Source organism: Tupaia chinensis, unplaced genomic scaffold (assembly GCF_000334495.1).
Source record: "Tupaia chinensis unplaced genomic scaffold, TupChi_1.0 Scaffold000610_1, whole genome shotgun sequence".
Lineage (NCBI taxonomy): Eukaryota > Metazoa > Chordata > Mammalia > Scandentia > Tupaiidae > Tupaia > Tupaia belangeri.
In genome coordinates this window covers 1,193,433-1,220,276 of record NW_006160129.1, presented here as the reverse complement: position 1 = coordinate 1,220,276, position 26,844 = coordinate 1,193,433, and the positions used below count along the sequence as shown (strand labels likewise).

Here is a 26,844-nt window from a genome sequence, read left to right as displayed (position 1 = left end):
GGCCACACCGCAATCCCTTCTCCTCCATTCTCCTCTCGGGATCTTGGGCACGCACGCACACGCGCCCGGCGTGAGTTTTAAGCCACCGGGTCCGGGACACGAACTGCGGTCGACTACGTGGGAGTCCAGTGACATAGCCATTACACCAACTGCTGGTTCCCTTTAAAAAGATTTTTTAAATTATTTTACTTTATTTATCTTAATTTGACTAGAGAGGGTCAGAGAGAGAGAAAGTGAGAAAGCAAGCTGTCAGGTCCAGGACTCGAGAAATAGCCATGTAGGAGTCCACACCCTTAACCACCATGCCACCTGCCGGTCCCTAAATAGATTTTTTTTTTTTTTTTAGAGAAATCTATTCAACAGAACTCTTAGTAACTCCAATTTATTAATTTATTTATTTAACTTTCTTAAAATTTATTAATTTGCATTTAAAATGATCTGCTGACAAAAATTCACTGGAAATAATTTGAACAGGTGAGAAAATACAGTCAATGCTACTGACATGCCAGCAAAATCCAGCACATAGCTTTATTTGACATAACCAAGTATGTTAGATGCTGTCGCGCATGTGAACACTGACTGCTCCTTACTTTTCTAATCACACGGTAATATAATTAACAGTATTCAATTGCTTCTGTTCCTTCCTGAATATATAAAAATTAAAATACCAATTAAAAAATAATATATCTTCTCTTTACATGTTTCTTACAGGTACAATTTCAATATTTTCATTGAATAGTGGTGTGGTTTAGAGGTTTGGTTTTTTTTTTTTCTTTTACAAGTTAAACAACAATCACCCAAAGGGAACTGATAGTCTATAGGCTCATAGTGCAAATAAAGAGTTTGGGAATGTAGCAACGGACATTTCTAAAATACAAAACAGAAAACTCTTAGAAGGTACATGCAAGAAGCTCTACTAAGCATATGGCCACAGAAGTAGACCGTTTGATCACTTTACTGGCAATGTCAATGGGACTCCAGAAGTTTCTGAACTCAAGTTGAACTCTCATCTTAGGCTTTGTACTTTGCTTTTCCAGTTTCACTAATGACACAGACATGATTCAAGTCCCTGAAGTATTCATTATAGTCAAGGGCATATCCTACAACAGACTTGTCTAGAATTGCAAATCCAACAAAGTCTGGTCTATAGCCAACACTTCGAGGGGTCCTTTCCACCAGCAAGCTTGCAACCTTGACCATCTTTAGTAACTCCAATTTATATTTCTCTTATCTAATATAAAATTCCAACAAGACTCTAACCTAGGAATAAAAAACAAGATCTCAGAATTTAAGATCATGAGATAGGCTAAATCGCACATTTTTTTGGATCAAAAAACTAATACTAAAATACCCCAAAACAATAAAAAAACAACAACACACACACACAACCAGCTTTTACATTGCACATTTCCAAAAAGGCATTAAGCAATCATGTCATTAGTTTATTTCCAAACATATCTGCCATACTATGTGAGTTGAAGAATTTAATTCATTTTTCAAAGAGCTTGTACCTCTAAAAATGCTCTTTAAGTCTGTTTCAAGAGTGAATTAAAACCTCCTTATATCTTTTTTTCTTTTTTGGAGAGGTTTTTGTTACAGGGTGCGTGCACTCGCCAGGAAGATAGACAAAAAGCGAGAAATCACCCCCAGGGGGGATGGCCATGCCTCAGTCCCTTCTCCTCCATTCTTCTCTTGGAATCTTGGGCATGCGCGCACATGTGCCCAGCGTGAGTTTAAGCCACCCGGTCTGGGACTCGAACCGCGGTCGACTACATGGGAGTCCACTGACACAGCCATTATGCTAACTGCTGTTCCCAAAACCTTATAACTTAAGCAGTTAGTATCTTACTGTAACCAAAGGTACAGCAAATTGGATCTAAAGTATAAAGTTATCATAATTAGTAACAACTTGTTTTCTACTGAAAATTGCAAATTCTTTCCTTGGCTCTTATAATGGCTTTCTGTGGAACAGAGGTGGTGAATCTATAGAAGCCCTGTCCTGCCATGGCACTTGTTGGTAGCTCTGCTCCAAGAGCAGAGACCAAAGATGGAAGAAATGGTAGCACCACACCAGGTCCCTTTTCTATGCCTTGTTTCCTGTGTGCAAAGACTGAAATGCCCAGCTAGTATTTTTTCAGAGTGAATTTTTTTTTTAATTTAAAAAAAACTATAGATTGGAGCCAACAGGTCACATGGTTAATGCTTTGGACTCCCACATGGTCGACCGCAGTTCAAGTTCCAGATCTGGCAGCTTGAAAATTGCACTGGGTGTATGTATGTGTGCATGTGGGCTCTCATTTGTTTGTTCGTTTATTTATTGATTGTTTTTACCACAGGGTGTGTGAGCTCACAAGAGAGAGACAGGAAGGAAGAGGAAAAGTGAAAAAATCACCCCCTCCCTCCCAGAGGGAGTGGGCACACCCCAATCCATTCTACTCCTGGGATTTTGGGCAAACGTACACATGTGCCCAGCATGATTTTCAGGTAGCCAGGTCTGGGACTCAAACTGCGATCAGCCATGTGGGAGTCCAGTGCCTTAACCACCACACCACCTGCTAGCTCCTCTATATCTCTCTCTGTCTCTGTTTAGCACTCCCTCTGGCAAAAGCCTTAAAATAAATAAATAAATTACAGGTTAACTGAAGAATTGCAGAGGTTTCAAATAATTTTTTTTTTTGAGCGATATAAAAGTTGCCAAAGCGATGCCTCATTATTCCCAAATATTTCCTACAAAGATTTTTCTCTTATGTAACAAAAAGGCAGTCATCAAAACCAAGAAATTGACATTGATAATCCTCAGACCCCAGTGTTTTTTTTAGATCAGTTGCACTAGTAACTTAACTTAGAGCAAAAGGATCCAGGTGAGAATCACACATTATATTTAATTGTCATGTTGTTTTCATCTCATTTAATCAGGAACATTTCTCATTCTTCCTTAAAATTCATCATCTGAACACTTTTGCCGATTACAGTCCAGTTATTCAATAGCGTTTCTCCACTCATGTTTGCCAGAGTTTCCTTAGGAGTGAATTCAGGCTATGCAGGAGTGCCAGGAAGCAAGGCTGCATTCTCATTGCACCTGTCTGGAGGCATGTGATTTCAGTGTGTTCCTTTACAGTGATGACACTTTGATCACTTCATTTAGGGAGTGTTTGTCATGCTTTTCCTTTATAAAATAACTTTCCTTCTTTGTAATTAAATAATATTGTGTAGAGAAGTTCTCTGACACTATAAAATCCTATTCTTCACTGAACTTTATGTAATTTATGTATAGTAGCATGGGCTCATAGTTTTCTATCTGTTACTATCATTATTTACTTTGATTTTCCTGTTGTCCCTTATTTAGGACACGTTTCAGGTTGGCTTCTGAGTATTTTTGACATGTCCCCAAAAGATTTTGACCTCTTTTTAAAGATTATTATGTATCTATTTAATTTGTTATTATTTTAATTTGCCATAGGGCACATATACACACGAGAGAGAGCTGAAGTGAGAAAGCATGCCTCCAGGTCTGGGGATAGAACACTAGTTGGCCATGTGGGAGTCTAGCACCTTAACCATCATTCCACCTGCTGGTCCCTTTGACTTCTTTTTTTGCTCTCTAGGACAAGAAATTCTAGGATCATCTTGTATTTTTCTGGTCCCATCCCTGAAATCAGCCATTTCTCTGAGGAGCTTTGGTACTTTATTCTGAGAGGAGAATGGAAGAGAAGGTATTGCAGCATGGCAATCCCCCGGGGGAGACGATTTCTCACTTTCCCTCTCTCTCTCTGGTGAGGGCATGCATGCCCTAAAAAAATTAAAAAAAAAAAAAAAAAAAGAAAAAGTTTTAGGACAGTTGGCCAAGTATGTATTTGCAGATGCTTTCAGTATTTAAGACACATTCACTGTGCTTACTAACAGTCAAATTTGGGGGCATTATTAAGTTTGCAGCCTTTATTCTTTGGAAGGTAGAAGTGGATGTGGATGGGGTACAGCATGCTCAAGTGGCAGAAACCATTTCCACCTGTTTGGCTTTGGCCCTGGTTACCTAGGCATATCCCTGTGCTTTCACTAGTGTTTTTAAGTTCCTACTGTTTCAGATTAAGTAAAGGTGAGTGGCCTCTATATTCTACCACACAGTCAATACGAAAGTTAGTATTTTAAATACAGAAAATACACAAGACTTCATAGAAAAAATTAGTAACTTTCTCCCTCTTGCTTATTACTCAAGTGTCCTAAATCATTCTGTGAAGTATGTGTCAGTGCTTTGAAATAGTCTTCACTGGGCCAGCAGGTGGTGTCGTGGTTAAGGTGCTGGGTTCCCTCATAGCCAACCATGGCTGAGTCTCAGACCTGGTGGCTTGCTTTCTCATTTTCTCTGTCTCTGGTGAGCACATGTACCCTATAGCAAACCTAAAAAATAATAAAGAACTTAAAAAATATAGTCTTTACCACTCTTCTTACTGCTTTTCCTCTCAGGTTCAAGTGTTTATTCCTGTATATATTAATGAGGGGACCAGCAAGTTAGCATAATGGCTATGTTGCTGGACTCCCATGTAGTTGACCATGGTTCATGTCCTGGACCTGGTGGCTTAAAACTCACGCCGGGCACTTGTGTGTGCGTGCTCAAGATCCCAAGAGGAAAATGGAGGAGAAAGGATTGTGGCATGGCCATCCCCTCCGGGGGGTGATTTCTTGCTTTCTGTCTCTGTCTTAACCAAAATCCAAAAAGGAGAAGTGAGAGAGAAGAGACTGTGGTGCAGCCATCCCCCATGGGAGTGTTTTCCCACACACCCCCCATCTCTCTCCCACGAGCACATGCACCCTCTACCAAATATATATACTTAAAAAGGGAGGCTGTAGTAGGACATGTGTATCACGACGCTATTCTGATGACGTTTGAAAACATGAGACAGAGCACTATATGTCACTAATGGCTGCATATGAAGGCACTTCAAAAAGTTAGATAAATTGAATTAAAATATGAGTTTACTGGGGCCAGCAGGTGGTGTGGTGATTGAGGGCACTGGACTCCCACATGGCCGACCACGGTTCAAGTCCTGGACCTGGCGGCTTGCTTTCTTACCTTCCCTCTCTCTCTCTCTTTTTCCCTCCCTTACTCCCCCTCTCTGGTCAAAATTTTAAAAATAAATAAAATAAATAAATTAGGTTAAATTAAAAAAATAAAAAAGAATGAGGACCAACTAGTGGCATGCTGTGTAAAGCAGCTGGATCCTACTTGGCTATCTACAAGTACTGGACTCAGCGACTTGGGAAAAACACACCAAGTGCTTTTTGTTTTTTTAAAGAATTATTTTATTAAATTTTTTTTTTTTTCACATGAGTTTTGCCAGAGAAAGAGAAGGAAAGTAAGAAAGCAAATCACCCGTCTTAACCTTGAACCATGATAGGCCATGTGGGAATTTCAGCGTCTTAACCACAACGCCACCTGCTGGCCCAACATACCAAGTGCTTTTGCTTGCGTGCCCAAAATTCTGAAAGGAGGGATAAATGGAGATAAAGTGTGACCATTCCCCATTAGAAGGTACTTTCTACCTTCCCCCTTTTTCTCTCCCCCTCTTCTTCTCTGGCAAGCACGTGTGCCTTCTAGAAAATTAAAAACAACAAAAAATTCACAGTGAGTGCAAGTTTTAGCTTGTGATGAGATCAAGTTTTACAGATTTAATGTGCTTGCGGTGTTGTTTTTCTTAACGTGAACACTCTCTGAAATGGGCAGGTAAGCCCTCTGAGCTGTCTCCTCTTGTCTGTGCAAAATACGGCTGGGTCACGGTGGAGTGTGACGTGCTCCAGTGCTCCAGCTGTCATGCTCTTCTCTGTGCAAGTTTGCAGCCAGCTTTTGACTTTGACAGATGTAAGTAGAAGGTACAAATTACCACTTTCTCCACATTCAAAGATAAACGAGACTCATTTTGCTGAAATACCAGTCACTTCTGTTTGAGCAAAGAATGTATACTACTACTTTGGACTTCAAAAAGTTTGCGAGAAAATGTACAAATTTAGGGCAAACCCTGTAGTCTAGTGGTTAATAGAGCCGGATCCTACATACCACCTGTAGTTCAAATCCTGGCCTCGGTGACTTGAGAAACACACGAGGCATGTATGCATGTGTACCCAAACTCTTGATAGAATAAGAAAATGGAGAGGGGATCTTCTATATGATCACACCCTACTGGAGGGTGCTTTCTCCCTCTCTGTCTTTCTGGCAGACCTACAGCCTACCATCTGGCCCCCCAAAAAAGTATGAGTTATTTTGATGTAAAAATCTGTGCATAGTTTGTTCATAATGCATTTTTATAGCTGTTCATAAACTTTTTAAAGACTCCTCATATACGTAGCAAGGGGAATTTGCGGTTGCCTTCATCCTAATTACTAGCTTCAATCATTAGTTGTTTTGTTTTGTTTTTTTAATTTGCCAGAGGGCATGTGTGCTTGCCAGAAAGAGATGGAGAGGGGGAAAGAACTCCCCCATGCTCATGCAGTAATCACTTCTCCATTTCTCCTTTCTTTGATGATTTTAAGCGATTACATGTACACCCATACACCCAGCATGTTTTTTCAAGCCTCTGGGTATAGACTCAGATTATATAGTTGGCCATGCGGGATCCAGCTGCCTTAACTACCAGGCCACATGCAGTCTCTCATTACTTTCCTTTAAAAACTAAGCCACTTTCGAGTGGACTTGACTTTATGTATCCTGGGTATCTTATAGCAGCATGTTTACTTAATTTTGTTCCAAGATTTATACTTCGAGGAAGAGAGATGGAAGAGTATTGTGAAGGCTCACACTTTAGAATGTCCTGCCTTTACCCAGTCTGTCCTTTGTTGATCTTAGGTTATCAGGTCAGAGGAGGATATTAGGATAATGTTAATATTTTCATGTTCTTTTAATTCTCTTAGTTATTTTTTAGTCGAACCTGTACTCTTTTTATTTTAATGTTTTTATTTAATTCCATTTGTTATTTTTTAATTTGAGGAGAGAGAGAGAGAGAGAGAAAGAAAGGGAAAGGAAAAGTAAGTAAGCAAACCACCAGGTCTAGGACTTGAACCATGGTCAGCTACGTGGGAATCCAGTGCCTTTAACCACCATACCACCTGCCAGCCCTGAATCTGTACTCTGAAAGTCTCTTGGCCATTGGATCTGGAATTTTTTTTTTTTAAGGCATTGCTATCTGTGGATTTCAGATAAGGAGCGATGTGCAGAGCTGAAGAAAGCCTTGTGTACTGCCCACGAGAAGTTCTGCTTCTGGCCAGACAGCCCCTCTCCAGGTACTTACTCCTGAGAATTCCCATTTACCATCTTCCCTTGGCTATCACATTTCTAATATTGTCTCTCTCTCTATTTTTTAATGTGAAAACCTCGTCTTTGGAGTTGTTGTTTGTCTTTTTCCCAGTTTGCTATAGTGCACATGCACTTGCCAGAAAGAGACAAAGAGAGGGAAAGTGAGAAATTGCCCCCAGGAGGCATGGCCATGCCACAGTCCCTTCCTCATTTTCCTCTCAGGATTTTGGGGATGCATGCTCATGTGCCCGCCATGTCTTTCAGGCCATATGGCCTGGGACGTGAACCGCACAGCCAGCCACGCAGGATCCAGCCACGCTAGCTATCATGGTGTACTGGCCCTAAATTTTTCTTTTTCCTTTATTTCTATTTGTACTTTTCACAAAAAGCTTATATTCACTTATGTTGTTACTTAATTTTATTAAATGCATTTGATATGGCAAAGTTTTAATCATGTATACATTATCCCATTTAATCCTCACAGGGAGGTAAATTTTATCAACCAGTTTTCCTAGGTAAGGAAACCAAGCATCAAAAGTCTTAAAGTAGAGAGAAGCTGTCAGTATGGTGTCATCCATTCCAGGCCTTCTGCTTTGCCCAGTGTATGGAGCAGCTCCATGTTCTGCCTGGAACTCATTGGAAGTACATTAATGGTGGCCATTAACCAGGTTCAGTCGCTTAAAAAAGGCTAAGCAGTCCCCAAATGGTAGGATTACAGACCTCTAGTTTATTACAGTAAATCAGTGCACGATAACAGCGCTGAAATACGGATATGATCACAGCCAGAGGTTGCCCAGCTAGGGGTCTGGAGAGGTCAGACCAAGCTCCTGCTTCCTCCGTCTGTAAAGGCCATGGCAGGACACTCTCCCTTGGATCACAAGCCACTGCTGTGTGCACAGAACACTGTAGAAGAGGAGAGCCCAACATGAAGTTGGACCTGGGATTTTTCTAATATTTTGTTGATCAGTAGACATATTCCTGCTAATATCTTCAATAGCAGAGCCCTCTGGTGGGGAATCTCATCAAGTCTAGGTACAGAATTCTTCAGACCCATGGTTACACAGCAACTCTGTTCATCCCCATACCACATGCCTTGACCAGGCTTCAGGGCTGTGCACTTATATTTCTTATCTCGATAGGACAGCTTGGGCAAATTCCGGGGTCATGATGGTAAGGAACCTCCCATGAAAGACTGCCAAGGGGAAAACATTGAAAGTGACCATAGATTGCTATCAATCGCTGATAAATGAAGGGGTCATAGAAAAAGGGATTATTGTATAAAACTGGGCCAACTGCAGTTTGAATCTGAGCCCCAGCAGCTTAAAAAGCATATCAGGCCCTTGCACGTGCATGCTCAAACTCTTAACATGAGGGAGGAGTGGAGGGAAGAAGATTGCACGTGACCAACCATCGGATTCTCTCTCTCTTAATTAGAGAATTGGAAATGGGGGGGGGGGAATGTCAATATTTTCTTTTTCTATTTTATCTTAATTTTAAAATTAATATTGCTTTTTAAATTTTATTCGTTTATTTTTAAAATTTAGAGACAAAGAGAGGGAAAGTGAGAAATTGCCCCGCCCCCAAGTCCACAGGGGTGGGGGGTACTGAGAAAGTAAGCCACCAGGTTCCAGGACTCGAACCATTGTTGGCTATGTGGGAGTCCAGTGCCCCAACCACCATGCCATCTGTTGGCCCTCTCAGTAGTTTTGTTTTGTTTTAAGGAAGTATTTTAATTTAATTTATTTATTCATGTATTTTAATTTCACCAGGGGTGGGGGGTACTGAGAAAGTAAGCCACCAGGTTCCAGGACTCGAACCATTGTTGGCTATGTGGGATGTCCAGGACTTTAACCACACCACCTGCTGGTCCCCCTGTCAGTGGTTTTTTTGGAGAGGTTTTTGCTATAGGGCACGTACACTCACCAGAAAAACAGAGACAGAGAGACAGAAAGTGAGAAATCACCACCCAGGGGGGATGGCCACACTGCAATCCCTTCTCCATTCTCCTCAGGATCTTGGGCATGCATGCACACATGCCCGGCGTGAGTTTAAGCCACCAGGTCCAGGACTCGAACTGTGGTCGACTACATTGGAGTCCAGCAACATAGCCATTACGCCAGCTGCTGGCCCCAAGTTTTTTTTTTTTTAACACATTAGAAAAAATGATAGTCTCGGGGACCAGCAGGTGGCGTGATGGTTAAGGTGCTGGACACTCCCACATGGCTGACCATGGTTTGAGTCCCAGACCTGGTGGCTTGCTTTCTCACTTTCCCTCTCTTTCTCTCTCTGTTCAAATGAAAATAAATGAATAAATAAATTAAATTAAATTGAATAATTAAAAAAAAAAAGAAAAGAAAAATGATAGTCTGGCCACTGTCTACATTTCAGCCTTGTCTCCTGCTACATTACATATGCCACAGCATACTATGTTTCTTCTCAGTGAAACTATTTAGAATTCCCCAAACGTCACATTCTTTGACCCTTTGTGTTTATGACCTGTTGTTGTTGGTCTTTCGAATTTAGCTTAGACCTGACTACCACAGAGAAGCCTTTCCCAGGAACCACTCTGCCCTTATCAACTCTAATTAATGTCGGGAAGCTTTTGGGAAGAATTGAAGGGAAAGGGGGAGAAGGGATGAAGGAAGTCAGTAAGAAGTAACAAAACAGCTTAGCCAGTAAGAACGTGTGATATATCTTATAACAGAAAGTCCCAAGGCAGGGTTGCTAAGATGGGTTAATTTTTTAGCCCAGTGATATCACCAAGAACCCAGTTCCTTCAAGAATCATGTTCTCTTGTTCTAAAGCTGGTTTCTCTCCAGGCTGCATGTGCAGGCCCCATCCAGGAAGCTGCCAGGAAAGTCATGGCACATTTTTCTATGCAAAAAGGCATCATAACTTTCCCCAATGACCCAATAGAAACCACACTGAATCAGCTTCAATAAAAATGAAAATACATTTGGAAGGAAGAAATTTCATAGAGAAAATGAAGAGGGACATGCCATCCTAATCTGAGCATCTAAAAAGCAAGGAGCTGGGACCAGCAGATGGCGTGGTGGTTAAGGTGCTGGACACTCCCACATGCCACCACAGTTTCCAAGACTTTCCCCCAGCAGACTTCCTCTCCCATCTCAGTGGCCACACCAGGGGTAGATGCCCATGACTTACTTTTGTTTTTGTTTTTTTTTTAGTTTATTTATTTCTTCATGGGACAAGGACAGAGACAGACACTCCCAACAGGGTCTTCACACCACAATGCACCTCCTGTTTCAGTCAGCCTGGATCACAGGCAGCACGCACACCTGGCCTCTTAGGGAAGTCCTGGGACATGAACCAAGCACCTTTCACACGTGTGGGTCTAGTTGTGTTATTGGTGATCCACCTCCTGATCCCAAAGACCCATTACTAAATGTGTCACAGCTAAGGGGAATGTGTTTGTTGAGGTTAGTGAAGACAAATCAGGACTTACGAAGTCGCTAGGGGGAAGATAGATACCAACCAAAGTCTCACTTCTGCCAGGAAGACGGGAGCAGGAGGGACCTGTAGTGTGGAAGCCAGCAGTGTCTGCCTCATCTCTCCTGTGAGCTCCCGCGATGGTCTCTCTTTGCTGTTGTGCCAGTACTTACCACGTTGATAGGCGATTGCTTGTTGCCTCCCGCATTAGATTGTGTGTAACATTAAGGAGATTTGTTGAATGTGTCTTTCATCTTTGTAGCCTTATAGTGGTTGTTAAGCAACTGAAAGATCATTTTTTTCTTAAAGAATTATTTGATTTAACTTTATTTATTTTAATGTGACTACAGAGGGACAGAATGAGAGAGAGAAAAAAGTGAGAAAGCAAGCCACCAGGCCCGGGATCCTTAACCTCCATGCCACCTGCTGGCCCCCTGAACGTTCATTTGAGGCTCAGAAAAGACCACTGAGTCTAGTGGCTCTTGCTTTTTATTTATTTATTTTTGTAAATAATTATTTTAAAATTTAGTTTATTAATTCATTTATTTTAATTTGAACAGAGAGACACACAAACACACACACACACACACACAGAGAGAGAGAGAGAAAGAAAGTGAGAAAGCAAGCCACCAAGTCCAGGACTCCAACTGTGGTGGCATGTGGGAGTGTCCAGTACCCTAACCACCACGCCATCTGCTGGTCCCAGCTCCTTGCTTTTTAGATGCTCAGATTAGGATGGCATGTCCCTCTTCATTTTCTCTATGAAATCTCTTCCTTCCAAATGTATTTTCATTTTTATTGAAGCTGATTCAGTGTGGTTTCTATTGGGTCATTAGGGAAAGTCATGATGCCTTTTTGCATAGAAAAATGTGCCATGACTTTCCCGATGACCTAATACTTATCGTTCTAGACCTAGTAAACTGACCTATTTAAAAAGGAACTTAGCAAGGCCTTTTGCTTTACCATTTGCATTTGCAGTCAGTATACCAAATACCCGAGCTAAATTGGGTAACACCAAAGATAGTTGGAGTATATAATCAATTAATTTCCATGCTAGTTGATTTTCTAACAGATTCTTTTCCAGTTTAGTTATAACCAGTATACTTCCTAATTTTATACTTTATATACCCTAATGCCAGTTTTGCTTCATGTTATAATGTAAGCCTTTTTGTATGTTTTGTAGAAAAACTTGAGGAACATGTGGTTTGTGTCACTCTTAGCTCACAATAAGTTATCCATGATTTGATAGTTATAAAGTGTTGGGTCTTAGGCCAGCCCCATATCTCAGCGAGCAGTTAAGGGAGCCGGTCCCCATGTGGCCGCATGGCTTTATCCTGGCCCTGGCAGCTTGAATAACACACTGAGCATGTATGTGCCAAAATCCTAACAGGAAGGAAGCATAGAGGAAAGGGGATTGCAGAGTGAGCAGGCCCCCTTGGGAGTGCTTGCTTGCTTTCTCTAGCGAGCACATACACCTTCTGGCAATTAAAAAACCCTGCCACCTATTCAAGCTGGCACCACCAGTAACTCTGTTGGTTTTTCCCCTCCATTTTCAGCAAATTTTTTTTTTTCTTGAGAGGTTTTTGCTATAGGACACGTGCCCTTGCCAGAAAGAGAGAGACAGAGAGAAAGAAAGCGAGAAATCGCCCCCCCCCGGGGGGGGATAGCCATGCTGCAATACCTTCCCTTCTGTTCTTTTTTGGGATCTTGGGCACACTTGGGCACACACACACGCACCCAGCATGAGTTTTAAGCCACTAGCTCCAGGACTCCAACCATGGTCAACTGTGTGGGAGTCCAGCAACATAGCCATTACGCCAACTGCTGGTCCCCCTTTTCAGCAATTTTAAATATACATTAAACTGCAGAGAACAGTATAATGAAACCCCATCTGCCCATTACCCTACTTCAGCAATTATCAGCTTATGCTGGTCATATTTCTTCTGTGTTCCTAACACCTACTTGCTCCTCTGCATTGTTTTAAAGTTCAATTCCAGACCTCATTTCATCTATAAATATTTCAAGATATGAAAGATATAGACTGCACATTTTTTAAAAGGATTACTTATTTAATTTTATTTATTATTATTTTTTAATTTGCTAGAGGGCATATGTGTTCACCAGGGAAAGATGGGGGAGGGCTGCAGAGTGAGAAATGCAAGCTGCCAAGTCCAGGACTCGAACCATGGTTGGCCGCGTGGGAGTTCAGTGCCTTAACCACAGTGCTACCTGCTGGCTCCTGGACTGTACTTTTAAAACATAATCACAGTAGTAATAGCCTCATCAAGACAAAAATCCGCAATGTTTTAATATCAGATGTCATCAGTTTTACATTTCCCCAGTTCTGTCCATGCTTTATATATATGTGTGTGTATATATGTACACACACACACACATATGTATATATATACATATATTTATATATTAACCATTTGTACCAATACAATCTTTGAATTTACTTTCCACAGATCGATTTGGGATGTTGCCATTGGACGAGCCTGCTATTCTTGTTAGTGAATTCCTAGATCGTTTTCAAAGCCTTTGTCACTTAGACCTCCAACTTCCCTCCCTGAGGCCAGAGGACTTGAAAAGTATGGTGAGTTTTTCTTGGCTGGGCTACAGTGGCCTCCAGTTGTCACAAGCATTATGCACAAAGGATATATTTTAATGGCAAGAGGATGCAGATTGTTAGGAACAGAACTTCTGTTTTTTAACTCATCTTTTCTTTAAGAGGGTAATTTTTGCTATAGGGCTCGCCAGATATACAGAGAGAGACAGAAAGCAAGAAATCAACCCCCGGGGAAATGGCCACACTGCAATCCCTTCTCACTCTCCTCTTGGGATTTTGGGCACACACGCACCTAATATGAATTTTAAATCGCTGGGTCTGGGACTCGAACCATGATAGACTACATGGGAGTCCAGTGACATAACCATGATGCCATCTGCTGGTCCCTCAACTCACCTTTTTCAGTCTCTACCGGAAAGGCTACTCTTGAGGGTTCCATTTAAATATTTAAGTATGATTCCTTAATGGCATAAGTTCAATTTTATCTTGATTTATTACTTTTTTTTTTTTGGAGAGATTTTCGCTATAGGGCGTGTGCGCTCGCCAGACAGACAGAGAGAGACATAGAGACAGAAAGCGAGAAATCACCCCCCAGGGGGGATGGTCACGCCGCAATCCCTTCTCCTCCATTCTCCTCTCGGAATCTTGGGCACGCATGCACACGCGCCCAGCGTGAGTTTTAAGCCACCGGGTCCGGGACGCGAACCGCGGTCGACTACGTGGGAGGTCAGCGACATAGCCATTACGCTAACTGCTGGTTCCCTTGTTTTTGTTTTTTTGCTTGTTTTCTTAGTTTGTGCTATAGAGTATGTACACTCATCAGAGAAAGAGAGAGTACTCTCAACAAGCAATGGTCATGTCATAGTCCCTTCTCCATTTCTCCACCCTATCAGAATTTTGGACATGTACACACAAGTGCTAAGCATGTTTTTCAAGCCACTGAGGTTGGAATTTAAACCACACAGTCAGCCATGTGGGATTTAGCTGCCTTAACTGTGAGGCTATGGAGCCAGCTTCCCATCTGTATTTTGAAACTGTATAATTACTGACCCATTTCATCACCATGGGGGTGAAGATAAGCTTTACTATACGAAATAGCATCTGATTATTCTACCTCTTCAGGTTGAGGTGCTGTTGTGGGTTTTAATCATCAAACTGTTAGCCTCAGGTGCCTATTAAAAATCTCACTCTGGGGACCAGCAGTTGGCGTAATAGTCCTACGTTGCAGGACTCCTATGTAGTCGACCGCAGTTCGAGTCCCAGACCTCATGGCTTAAACTCACACCAGCTGTGTATGCGTGCGTGCCCAAGATCCCGAGAGGACAATGGAGGAGAGGGGATTGCGGCATGGCCATCCCCTCAGGGAGTTATTTCTTGCTTTCTATCTCTCTGTCTCTGGTGAGCGCATGCGCCCTATAGCAAAAACCTCTCAAAAAAAAAAAAAATCTCACCCTGTCCCTGCCAAGGAAATTTTTTTCACCCTTTTATAATAGTTTTTTATTATTCTTAGAACAGAAATAAAGACTGATCAGCCTTGTTGTTTTGTCAAAAAGTAAGTTCATTGTCAGAACAAGACAAAAACAATGACCTGTTTTCAGGCCTGCCTCATGGTCTAGTGGTTAAGGGAGGTGGCTCCCACATGGTTCAGACCCCTTGAAAAATACACTAGGCACATCTGTAGTGTGCCCAAAATTCCAAAAAGAGGGACCAGCAAGTGATTAAAGGCACTGGACTCCCACATGGCCAGCCGTGGTTCATGTCCTGGACCTGGTGGCTTACTTTCTTGCTCTCTTTTTCTCTGATAAAACTGGAAAATAATAATAATCAATAAAGTCAAATAAAATAACTCTTTAAAAAAATTCCACGAAGTTGGAAAAATGGAGGGGAAAAAATTGCAACATGACCATACCCCGCTGGTGGGAGCTTTCTCTCTCTCTTGCTGCTTGCTGTCTCTTTGTGGTAAACACATGTCTCTGGCAAATTAAAAACAAACAAAAAAACCCCACATGTTTTTATTATTTGGGTTTGAGGTTTATAAGTTTCAGAGAAAATCTGCAACTGGTAAGTTTAAAACAGTTTAGTGCTAAAATGAGGTTTGGTAGTTCCAGGAAGACGGCCACCTTTCTTTTCTCAGTCATCATTCAGAAAACTTCTTTGTGACACCTTAGCCCTGTCCTAGAAATAAGGTTCTGTGAAGAGAACTGTCTTTATTCAATCATTTCTTTCCTGATTTTTGCCTTAAACCATCTAGGGACATCATTATATATAAATTTTTTTTGAGAGAGAGAGTTTTGTTTTGTTTTTTTTTTTTGCTATAGGGTGTATGCACACACCAGAGACAGAGAGACAGAAAACGAGAAATCACCCTCCAGGGGGAATTGCCACACCCTGGTCCCTTCTCCATTCTCCTCTCAGGATCATGGGCACTCATACACACATGCCCAGCATAAGTTTGAGGCCACCGGGTCTGGGACTTGAATTATAGTTTACTATGTAGGAATCCAGCAACGTAACCATGACACCATCTATTGGTACCCAAATTTTTTGTTTTTATGGTAGTTGAAACTTGAAGTGTTTTACTTGATTCCTTCCATAGTGTTTGACAGAAGAAAAGATCAGTCTTCTACTACACCTGCTGGAAGATGAACTCAGTCGCCGAACTGATGAGAGAAAACCTACAACTAAATTAGGCTCAGACATCCAAGTCCACGTCACTGCCTGTATTCTGTCTGTGTGTGGCTGGGCGTGCAGGTTAGTCATTTTGCCTGCACACGTGAACCATGACAACAGTTTACACCCTTATGCATTAGTCACTAATAGTATTTGGGAACCACATGGCATTTCCTGTGAGAAAAACGGAGATGAAAAGAAGCTTAGGAGTAATGTGAGGTGATGCGCCAGGTGGGGGTGGGGGGTGGATAGTAAGAATTAGTAACAAAAATGAGTAACCTGAGTTAGAACTTAGGATTTCTTGATGTTCACACCTGATCTGTTTCTCACTCTTTCACTTCCCAGATGTATTCTTATGAACTGAAGTTCCTCAAGTTTCTTTTACTTTAAAAAGGAAAAATAGAGCTCTTTTCTATTATTTTTTAAAAATTAATTATTTATTTATTTATTATGATTATTATTTTTCACAAAAGTTTTGCCAGAGAAAGACAGAGAGGGAGAGGGAGAAAGCAAGCTATGAAGTCTGGGGCTCAAACTATGGTTGGCCATGTGGGAATTCCAGTGTCTTAACCACCACGCCACCTGCTGGACCCATTCTCTTCTATTTTTCAAAAAGAAAAAATAGAAAGGAAGCTCCTCCCTACTTTTAGAAAGGAGAAAAATCAGTTTAATTGATTAAAACTCCTAAAGGAAACACCAGCTGGAGTCTTCCAGGCCCCTCTGTTGGTGTTTGCATTCCAGCTGCTTGATTTGGCATTGACTGTCTCTGAGACAGAAGACTGTCAGAACTAGACTTGATTTATTTTAAATATGCCTGTTTTGATATATTAAGGAATGTTTTTTATTTATAAGGAAAAACAAATTGTTTTTGTTTTTATATGCCAGAGGGCACATGCACTTGCCAGAGAGAGAAAGAGAGAGGGAGAAGGCACCCCAGCCCCCATAGTCACCCTACGATTTTGTCTCCATTTCTTCAACCTGTTGGGATTTGGGACATGCATGCACATGCACTTGGCATTTTTTTCTTAAGCTGCTGGGGCTGTGATTTGAGCCACATGGTCAGCCATGTGGGCTCCAACTGCCTTAACTACTGGGCCACAGAGTCAGCCCAGAAAGAAAAAGTTTCAAGAGGAACAGAAGTTTATAAAACATACTTTCCAGGGGTCAGCAGGTAGTATGGTGGTTAAGGTGCTGGACTCCCACATGGCTGACCACAGTGCAAGTCCCAGACCTGGCAACTTGAAAATCACACCAAGTGTGTGTGTAAATCTACCCAAAATCTCTAGAGGAGAATGGAGGAAAAGGAATTATGGAATAGCCATTCCCCCTGGGGTGAGGAGTGATTTCTCCCCTTTCCTTTCTCTATCTCTTTCTGTCTCTCACCAGCAAGTGCACATGCTCTATGGCAAAAAAAAAAATTTTTTTGAGAGGTTTTTGCTATAGGGCTTTGTGCGCTCGCCAGACAGACAGAGAGAGACATAGAGACAGAAAGCGAGAAATCACCCCCCGGGGGAGATGGCCACGCCGCAATCCCTTCTCCTCCATTATCCTCTCAGGATTTTGGGCATGCACGCACACGTGCCCAGCGTGAGTTTTAAGCCACCGGGTCTGGGACGCGAACCGCGGTCGACTACGTGGGAGTCCAGCGACATAGCCATTGCGCTAACTGCTGGTCCCCACAAAATTTTTAAAATAAAAAAAAATTAAAAACTGAAAAACCAGTCAATCAAAAAGAACCCCATACTGGGAACCAGTAGTTAGCGTAATGGCTATGTCGCTGGACTCCCACGTAGTCGACCGCGGTTCGTGTCCCGGACCCGGTGGCTTAAAACTCACGCCGGGTGCGTGTGCGTGCGTGCCCAAGATCCCGAGAGGAGAATGGAGGAGAAGGGATTGCGGCGTGACCATCCCCCCTGGGGGGTGATTTCTCGCTTTCTGTCTCTCTCTGTCTGTCTGGCGAGCGCACGCGCCCTACAGTGAAAATCTCTCAAAAAAAAAAAAAAAGAACCCCATACTTTATAAATAGTCTTGCCATAGAGAGTACACCAAGACCTCTAGATCTTTCTATAGGAAATATGAGAGAGATAATGAGGCTGGGGTCCTGACATTAGAGATCAGGGGCTCAGAGGTCTTGGCTCTCGGTCCACCCAAGAGATTTATTTGATGAGATAAAACATACTTGCAAATCATTATACTTAGTCATTTGGAAGTGTTGCCCTTTGGTAAAACTCACTTTTCCTCCCTTTCCTACCCAGTTCTTCTTTGGAACCCCTGCAGCTCTCCCTGATAACATGTTCACAGTGCATGAGGAAGGTAGGGCTCTGGGGCTTCCAGCAGATTGAGTCGACCATGACAGACCTGGATGCATCCTTTGGCCTGACCAGCTCCCCCATCCCAGGCTCTGAGGGGCGGCCAGAGCGCTTCCCTCTAGTGCCTGAATCTCCTCGCAGGATGATGACTCGGAGCCAGGACGCCACGTTTTCCCCAGGCTCAGAGCAGGTATGAACGTAGCGTGTTTGGGGTGACATTTGAGCAGCTCTCATGCCAAAAGTGTTGTTGGCGGCAAGTTGGAAATTAACTGAAGTGGGTAGGCTTCACTTCTAACTACATTCATCAGAATACCATGTCATATTTCTGTTCACCAGTAGAAAACTAAATGTACTCTAGAACTTTAGTATAGAACTATAATATTCTTTTTTTTTTTTTTTGGAGAGGTTTTTGCCATAAGGGCACGTGTGCTCGCCAGACAGACAGAGAGAGGCAGAGAGACAGAAAGCGAGAAATCACCCCCCAGGGGGGATGGCCACGCCACAATCCCTTCTCCTCCATTCTCCTCTTGGGATCTTGGGCACGCACGCACACGCGCCCGGCGTGAGTTTTAAGCCACTGGGTCTGGGACTCGAACTGCAGTCGACTACATGCGAGTCCTGCGACATAGCCATTACGCTAACTGCTGGTCCCATAGAACTGTAATATTCTTTGAAGAGTTTAGTTATGTAAGAAATGTGGTACTCTGAAGAATTTAGTTATGTGGGCAATTCACAGACAGTCGTGTGTTGCTTGACGACAAGGGTATGTTCTGGGAAGTGCATTGTTAGTCAGTTTTACTGTGCGAATATCATGGGGTGTACTTCCGTAAACCTAGATGGCATAGCCTGCTGCACACCTGGCTTTTACGGGGCAGCCTGTTGTTCCTAGGCTATAAACCTGTTGAGCATGCTACGCTACTGAATACAGCAGGCAATTGCTTTTTGTTTTGTTTTTAAGAATTATTTATTTAATTCCATTTGTTACTATTATTTTAAATTTGACCAGATGGACAGAGAGAGAGAGGGAAAGGAAAAAAGCAAGCTGCCAGATCTGAGACTCAAACTGCGGTCAGCCATGTGGGAATCCAGTGCCTTTAACCACCACACCACCTGCCGGCCACAGTACTGCAGGCCTTTGTGACACCATGATAAGTATTTGTCTATCTACACACTCTAAACTTTAAAAAGGTAGAATAAAAATATGGTATAAAATATAAAAAAGTGGTACAGCTCTGTAGGTCACTTGGAGCTTGCAGGACTGGAAGTCATTCTGGGTGAGTCGGTGACTGAGTGATGAGTGAACGTGAAGTGGTAGAATTTATAGACATTGTATATTTAGGATACACTAAAGTAATTCACTTCATTTTCTCAATTTTTTTTTAAGAATTGTTTTTATTTAACTTTATTATTTTATTTTAATTTGACTAGAGAGGGACAGAGCAAGAGAGAGAGAAGGAAAGTGAGAAAGCAAGCCACCAGGTCTGGGACTTGAACCACAGTTGGCCATGTGGGAATCCAGTGTCCTTAGCCACCAAGCCACTTGACAGTCCCTCCCCCCTCACCAGTGTTTTATTATGAAAAGTTTCATACATTCAGAAAAGTTTAAGGAAATGTACAATGAACACATACAGAAAGGGACCTCAAAAAGTTCATGGAAAAATATAATTAAAGGATGTTCACTTTGGAAACTACACTGCATCTATTCAGTAATAAACCTAGCTTACTGTAATTATTTTACTTTATACACTTTTTTAGTTTTAACTTTGGACTCTTGTAATGCAAAACGTAAAACAGGTGGCATGATGGTTAAGCACTGGACTCCCTTGTGGCTGACCATGGTCCAAGTCCCAGACAGACCTGGCAATTTGAAAATCATGCCAGGCACATGTGTGCCCATCTCTCTGGCGAACTCACGCACCCTGTGGCAAAAACAAAAAGAAAATAAGGTTAAAACAAACACATTGTACAACTGTACGAAAATACTTCTCATGTCCTTACTCTGTGTGCTTTTTTTTATTTTTAAATTTTAAACTCTCGATGGTCAACAGGACTGGAGTATTTTTATACTTTTTAAACTTATTTTGTTAAAAATTAAGAAACCAACACACTAACCTAAACCTACACAAGATTAGGACATCCTGATCATGGTTTAATGCCACGATCCTCCCACCAGCCATCCCAACTATCCAGAATCATAGGCATATGTGTGTACGCTTGGTCTGTCCAGGTCAGCAGGGGAGCTAAATCTCTGATCTTCCACCTGCATGGAGCAGCATGGAGCAGCACACCACTGTGGTGGGTCCATCTAGTGTGTTCTTTTTTTTTAAGAGAGATTTTTGCTATAGGGCTCATGCAATTGTTGGAGACACAGAGACCGAAAGAAATGCCCAGAGAGGATGGCCATGCTGCAATACTTTCTCCTCTTGGGATTTTGGGCATGCACACATACGCATCATGAGTTTCAAGCGACTGGGTCCAGAACTTAGACCGCAGTCAACCATGTGGGAGTCCGACGGCTTAGCCACTATGCCACCTGCTGGCCCATCCATCGTGATCTTATGGGACCACCTGTGTACTTGCTGTCCATTGTTGACTGGATTGTGCGCTAGGTTTAAGTGATAAAGTACTAGCTTTCACGTGCTTCTGGAAATACTTCTAACCCTAATCATTAATATCATTTCTGCCCTTCCACTCTCCTTCTTCGTTCAGGCTGAAAAAAGCCCAGGTCCCATTGTCTCCCGAACTCGGAGCTGGGACTCTTCCAGTCCTGTTGACCGTCCAGAGCTGGAGACGGCTAGCCCCACAACCAGAACCCGACCGGTGACCCGAAGCATGGGAACAGGGGATACCAGTGGCCTGGAAGTACCTTCTAGCCCTCTTCGGAAAGCCAAACGAGCTCGCCTGTGCTCTTCCAGCAGCTCGGTGAGTTCACCTGTGCAGGTAGGAGTTGTCGAACACCAGCAGCGTGCTGCGCCCTCACTGTGCAGCACGGGGGAGCAGCCTGGGCCCTCCTGCCATCCTGTGGCTAAAATTAGACCATGTGAGTACATTGAAAGATGGGAAAATTAGGTGACCAAAGGGACCAAGTGAAAGAGATTGTTATTTATTCCTTTGGGGTGGATTCTGGAGAGGGAATAAATATTTCAGCCAGTAGGACAGCACTAAGATAGGGGGCAAGCCTGGGTAGGTAGTTTCTTTCACATAAAAGGAGTAGAAGGATAAAGAAAATGAGAGCAAACTACAGAGGCAGCATTTAAAGGAGAAGTGTGGGCAGTTTTGAGATTTTGGACTTAATGACTAACAATACCTCCTAGAATTTACATAGCCTTTGCCCTTCATTAATACCATTTCTTTTCCTCTGCCCTCAGGACACATTTTCTCGAAGCTTCTTTGATCCCATCTCTCAGCATAGAGACTGGTGCCCTTGGGTGAATATCAGTCTTGGCAAAGAAACCAGGGAGAATGGTGGAACTGAACTTGCTGCCAGCACCCCAGCAGAGGCGGGCTGGAAGGCAGTGCTGACCGTCCTGCTGGCCCACAAGCAGTCTCACCAGCCCGTGGAGACAGACTCCATGGTGAGAGGCACCATTGCCTGCATCTGTGCAGCACTTGCCGTGTCTGGGAGGAGGAACAGAGGTTGGCCCTGGAGCTGGCACCCTGTCTGCCCTCGCTTGCATAAGTCCAGTTAGTCTCATTCTAGTTTTCCCAGAGATCAAGCCTAGAACTGGTTCGGTCTTTTTGCAGCTTAGCATATGGCATTCCATCAGAGTCTGATCAATTCTTGGTTCTCCCAACTAAAATGACTCAAAGTAGAAAAGAACTGAAACAGAAATAGGCGACCAGGCAGCTGGTCCAGCCTCGTGTTACAGAACAGCTGCCTTTGCCCTCAGTGGCTGTCTCTTGTGATTAGAGCCCAGCCAGTTCACTTAGCTTTTGGCAGGCCTGAGCGCTGACACCAAGAGGATGACTTCATTTCTCAGGTTGGGCTCCAGCCCTCCACTGGCCGTCGCAGTCGTGACTGCCATCAGTTACAAATGTGGCTAACAGCAGAAGCCACCATGACAACTGAGAAGGCAAGCCAAGTGTTTGTCCTGTGTCAAAGAGGAAAGCAAGAGGAGGGCGGGCATTATGGAACTGTAAAAACAGATCTGCCTGTCGCCAGGTGCAATGTAACCATTTCTGACCTGTACTCTTTAAGGACAAAGGAAAACAATACTTCCAGCAAATATTTACAAGGAGCATTCCCAGAGAGATGGTTGTCTGGGTCCCAGGATCCCACTGGAAGGAGCCGTAGTCATGCTAAAAGTCCAAGTGTTAGTGGTATCAGTAGAAGATGCAACTTTTTCAGATGAAAAAAAAAAAAATCTGTGCTTTTCCAATTTGGAAAACTTTTGAAAATATATAAAGCTAAGAAAAATGACCAAGCCCTCAAATTGAAGATATTAACTATATATGCACATAAGTTCTCTCTGCCTGTATCTTCAGGAAGTAGCATATTGACAGTTTTTATTAAGATTCCTCTCTGTCATTTTTTTTTTTGGAGAGATTTTCACTGTAGGGCGCGTGCACTCGCCAGACAGACAGAGAGACATAGAGACAGAAAGCGAGAAATCACCCCCCAGGGGGGATGGTCACGCCGCAATCCCTTCTCCTCCATTCTCCTCCATTCTCCTCTCGCGCCCGGCGTGAGTTTTAAGCCACCAGGTCCAGGACGTGAACCGCGGTCGACTACGTGGGAGTCCAGCGACATAGCCATTACGCTAACTGCTGGTTCCCTCTGTCATTTTCATACCTTGTCTTTGAGAAGCCTTGGAGGTTTTTTTTTTGTTTTTTTTTTTTTTTCCATAAGGTGGGTGCACTTGCAGGAGACAGAGCATGAAAGGGAAAGTGAGAAAGCACCCCCTGGGGGAGGCCAGCCACATTCCCTTCTCCATTCTCCTCTTGGGATTTTGGACATGCACACACATGCACCCAGCATGTTTCTCAGTCTGCAGGGTCAAAAACTTAAACCAAGCATTCATCCACATGGAATCCAGCCACCTTAACCTCCATACCAACTGCCGGCCCTAGTTTGTTTTTGAGAGGCTTTTGCCTTAGGGTTCGTGTGCTTTCTGGAGAGAGACACACACACACACACAAAGACAATGAGAGGAAAAGTGAGAAATCACTCTGCCAGGGAGGATAGCCACACCACAGTCCCTTCTCCATTCTTCTCCTGGGATCTTGGGCGTGCACACATGTGTGATTTTCAAGCCACTGTGTCTGGAACTCGAACCGTGGTCAGTGATGTGGGAGTCCAGCCGTGTAACCACCATGCCATCTGCTGGCCCCCCTAGTTTGTTTTTTGTAGTGGAAAAAGTTGGGCTTGTATTGGCCCTGGGTTCCAGAACATTTAAGATCCTCTTCGGTACTTTATCTTTGAACCTTCCTATGGCTGCTCGTATCTTCAGGAAGTAGCATATTGGCAGTTTTTATTAAGATTCCTCTCTGTCACTGCTTTGCTGGAAGGTACAAAGCTTAATGAGGCTGTGGTAGAGGACCTTGATGATAGACTTTATAGTATTTTTTCTGTTTATATTTATTTCAACTTTATTTGCCACTATATTCACTAAATGCCCTACAGTCATTAGTAAGAACTTGAAACTTTAGCTCCTAGGACTTTATTTTATTGAAACATTCATCTATAAAGAGGATAAGAAAGCAGTGAAAATGGGGCCAGTGATGGTGTGGTGGTTAAGGCACTGGATCTCACATAGCCATCTCCACAGTTCAAGTCCTGGGCCTGGCAACCTGAAAATCATGCAAGGTGCATGTGCATATGTGTCCAAAATCCAAGAGGAGAAGGGACTGCAGCGTGCCCATCCCCCCGGAAGTGATTTCTCACTTTCCCTCTATTGCTCTGTCTCTTTGGGAAGCACACGTGCCTATAACAAAAACTTTAAAAAAAGGAAGCAGTGAAAATGTCTCTCTCTTTTTTTTTTTTTTTTGAGAGTTTTTTTTGCTATAGGGTACACACGCTCGCCAGAAAGACAGAGAGACAGGCAGAAAGCGAAAAATCACCCCCCAGCGGGGATGGCCACACTGCAATCCCTTCTCCTCCATTCTCTCAGGATCTTGGGCACACATGCATGTTCCTGGTATGAGTTTAAGCCACTGGGTCCGGGACTCAAACCACGGTCGACTATATGGGAATCCAGTGACATAGCCATTACGCTAACTGCTAGTCCAAAAATGTCCTCTTATATCAGAAACAAGGGAACTTTAGGTGTCACCTTGCTCGATACTCTTTGTGCTGTCACTGAGATTCTTTCTGTGAGGAATATGTGCTCTTGACTGTGACACTCAAAGGCGGAGAGGACTGAGTGTTCTGACTCACGGAGCATGTTTATCTTCCCTTTAGCACCGTGTCTCAGCATCCCAGGGCACTCATTGGCATGATCAAGTGACAATGCGATTCTTCCTATTATTAGCTCTGCCCGCTACAATGTAGGCTGAGAAGGCCAAGGTCATAGTTGAAACTTGGGGGTTGTTCAGCTTCTCTTCCTTGGCCTTGGATTACTCTGCTAACCCTGGCTAGGCAGCACATAATTGTGAATCCTTATTCACAAGGAATAATGAACCAGGGCCAGTTGAGCATCAAGAAAGAAGAGCTAGTGCAGTATGTGTGCGGCTCTAAGAGTGAGTCGGGGCCAGCAAGTGGCATGGTAGTTAAGGCACTGGATCCCACATGGCCAACTACACAGTCCAAGTTCTGGACCCAGCAGCTTGAAAAATACACCAAGATATGTGTGCACGCCCAAAATCCCTAAAGAGGAATGAAGGAGAAGGGATTGTGGTGTGGCCATCCCCCCGGGCAGTGATTGCTCACTCTACCCTACGTGGCCCCTCTGCCCCATCTCTGGTAAGCACACACACACCCTATGGCAAAAAAAAAGAGTGAGTCACAGGGGCTGACAGGTAGCATGTGATTAAGGGTGCTAGACTCCACATGGCCAGTCACGGGCCAATCCCAGACCTGGTGGCTTGCTTTCTCACTGTCCTCCTCTCCTCTCCTCTCCTCTCCTCTCCCCCCCCACCCCACCCCACCTCCGGCTTCATCCCTCTCTGGTCAAATTAAAATAAATAAAGAGTCCAGCAGCTGGCGTAATGGCTATGTCGCTGGACTCCCATGTACCGACAAAGGTTCGAGTCCCAGACCTGGTGACTTAAACTCACGCCAGGTGTGTGTGTGTGCATACTCAAGATCCCAAGAGGAGAATGGAGGAGAAGGGATTGCGGCGTGGCCATCCCCCCTAGGGGGTGATTTCTCGCTTTCTGTCTCTCTCTTTCTGGCGAGTGCATGCGCCCTATAGCAAAAACCTCTCCAAATAATAAAGTAAAATAAAATAATTCTTAAAAAAAAAATGAGTGAGTCAGAAGTGTCATCGCCACATACGAGGTCAGACACAGACACTGGGAGGGAGGTACAAAGCAGGTTTTAGAGGCTCAGGGCTTGTTAGCAGCAGTCTGACAGCACATGCTTTTTGGTTTGTAGTCTAACTTTAGGCATAGTTATTCACAGCATGGTAGAAACTGAATTTTTACCTAATCCTACTGTGTCTAGATCATTGTGGAGAAATTTATAGTGCAAGCCCTAAAGCCATTACCTATCTTTGTCTTTGTTAAACAATTTAATGATAAGCTTTTCTACCTACAGAGTCTCTCTGAGAAGTCAAGGAAAGTATTCCGAATATTCCGGCAGTGGGAATCTTTATGCTCACCCTGAAGACCTCCAACCCTTTCCTGGAAAGAAATGGCACAAGAGTGACTTGTTGGCAAATAAAGTCTGAATTCCTTTTGGCCAGCTGATCGAAAGTTTTCTCCATCCTGGTTTAATCATAAGAAGACCCTGGTGTTGCTAAGCAGTGAGTGCCCGCCCTCCCTCTGTATTTGACCGAGAGGAGACCGTTTCCGGGTTGGGATGTGAACAGTGAGGCACAACAAGCCTGGTTCTGTTAAAGGAGTGCAGGGTTGTGAAACCAAACGGAGGACCAAGGACTTGAGCACGCATTTCAGTGTCATTAGCGTGAGGCCATGTTCAGAGGGCACTTCTATCCCAGTTGTATTAACAGATGTGTTAATAAATATTTGCTAAGATTCTTACTGCTGGACTACCGTTTTTCCTCTTGCCTTGTGGGCTAGAGAAGACTTTAGTGGAATAGTCAACAAAGTCAAACTGATTTTCAGGTTGGCTGCAAAGATTTATTTGTGATTCTAGTCAGAGACGAGATGATTTCGTCATGTCACCAGGAGATGTCCAGCTGTGCTCCAGTGAGTGGTAACTTGGTTATCTTCTCCTCACTTTGATAATACAGTAGGAGGAGAACGGAGCAGCAGAAGGAAAGCACTGCAGGAGAGACCTCCTCCTCGCATGGCTTCTAATGCCCGGCTCTCTGACTGGGGCTCCCCAAGGCTCTTTCACTGCTTGGGGAGGCGTCTTCAGTCTGTTGTAGAGAAGATTGACCTGAACCTGACTCATCTAAATGTGACTGCCCACTGACAAAGGATCACGATCTATTAAGGCT

The 26,844-nt window shown here is 43.3% G+C and overlaps 1 protein-coding gene across 2 annotated transcripts in view; it reads left to right on the top strand.

The window, feature by feature from the left end:
* The window catches only part of ZC3HC1 (zinc finger C3HC-type containing 1), a 31,575-nt gene extending 5,153 nt beyond the window's left edge, over positions 1–26,422 (top strand). The window contains exons 3-10 of one of the 2 annotated variants that reach the window (XM_006158818.2): positions 5,704–5,719; positions 7,186–7,269; positions 13,201–13,328; positions 15,898–16,052; positions 18,227–18,470; positions 20,990–21,202; positions 21,649–21,855; positions 25,977–26,422. In XM_006158818.2, the coding sequence (XP_006158880.1) occupies positions 5,704–5,719; positions 7,186–7,269; positions 13,201–13,328; positions 15,898–16,052; positions 18,227–18,470; positions 20,990–21,202; positions 21,649–21,855; positions 25,977–26,045 (1,116 nt within the window). In that variant the 3' untranslated portion in view covers positions 26,046–26,422. Of the gene's footprint in view, positions 1–5,703; positions 5,855–7,185; positions 7,270–13,200; positions 13,329–15,897; positions 16,053–18,226; positions 18,471–20,989; positions 21,203–21,648; positions 21,856–25,976 lie in introns of both variants that reach the window. The other variant, XM_006158817.2, reaches the window with a different exon arrangement.
* Positions 26,423–26,844: the final 422 nt, after the last annotated feature.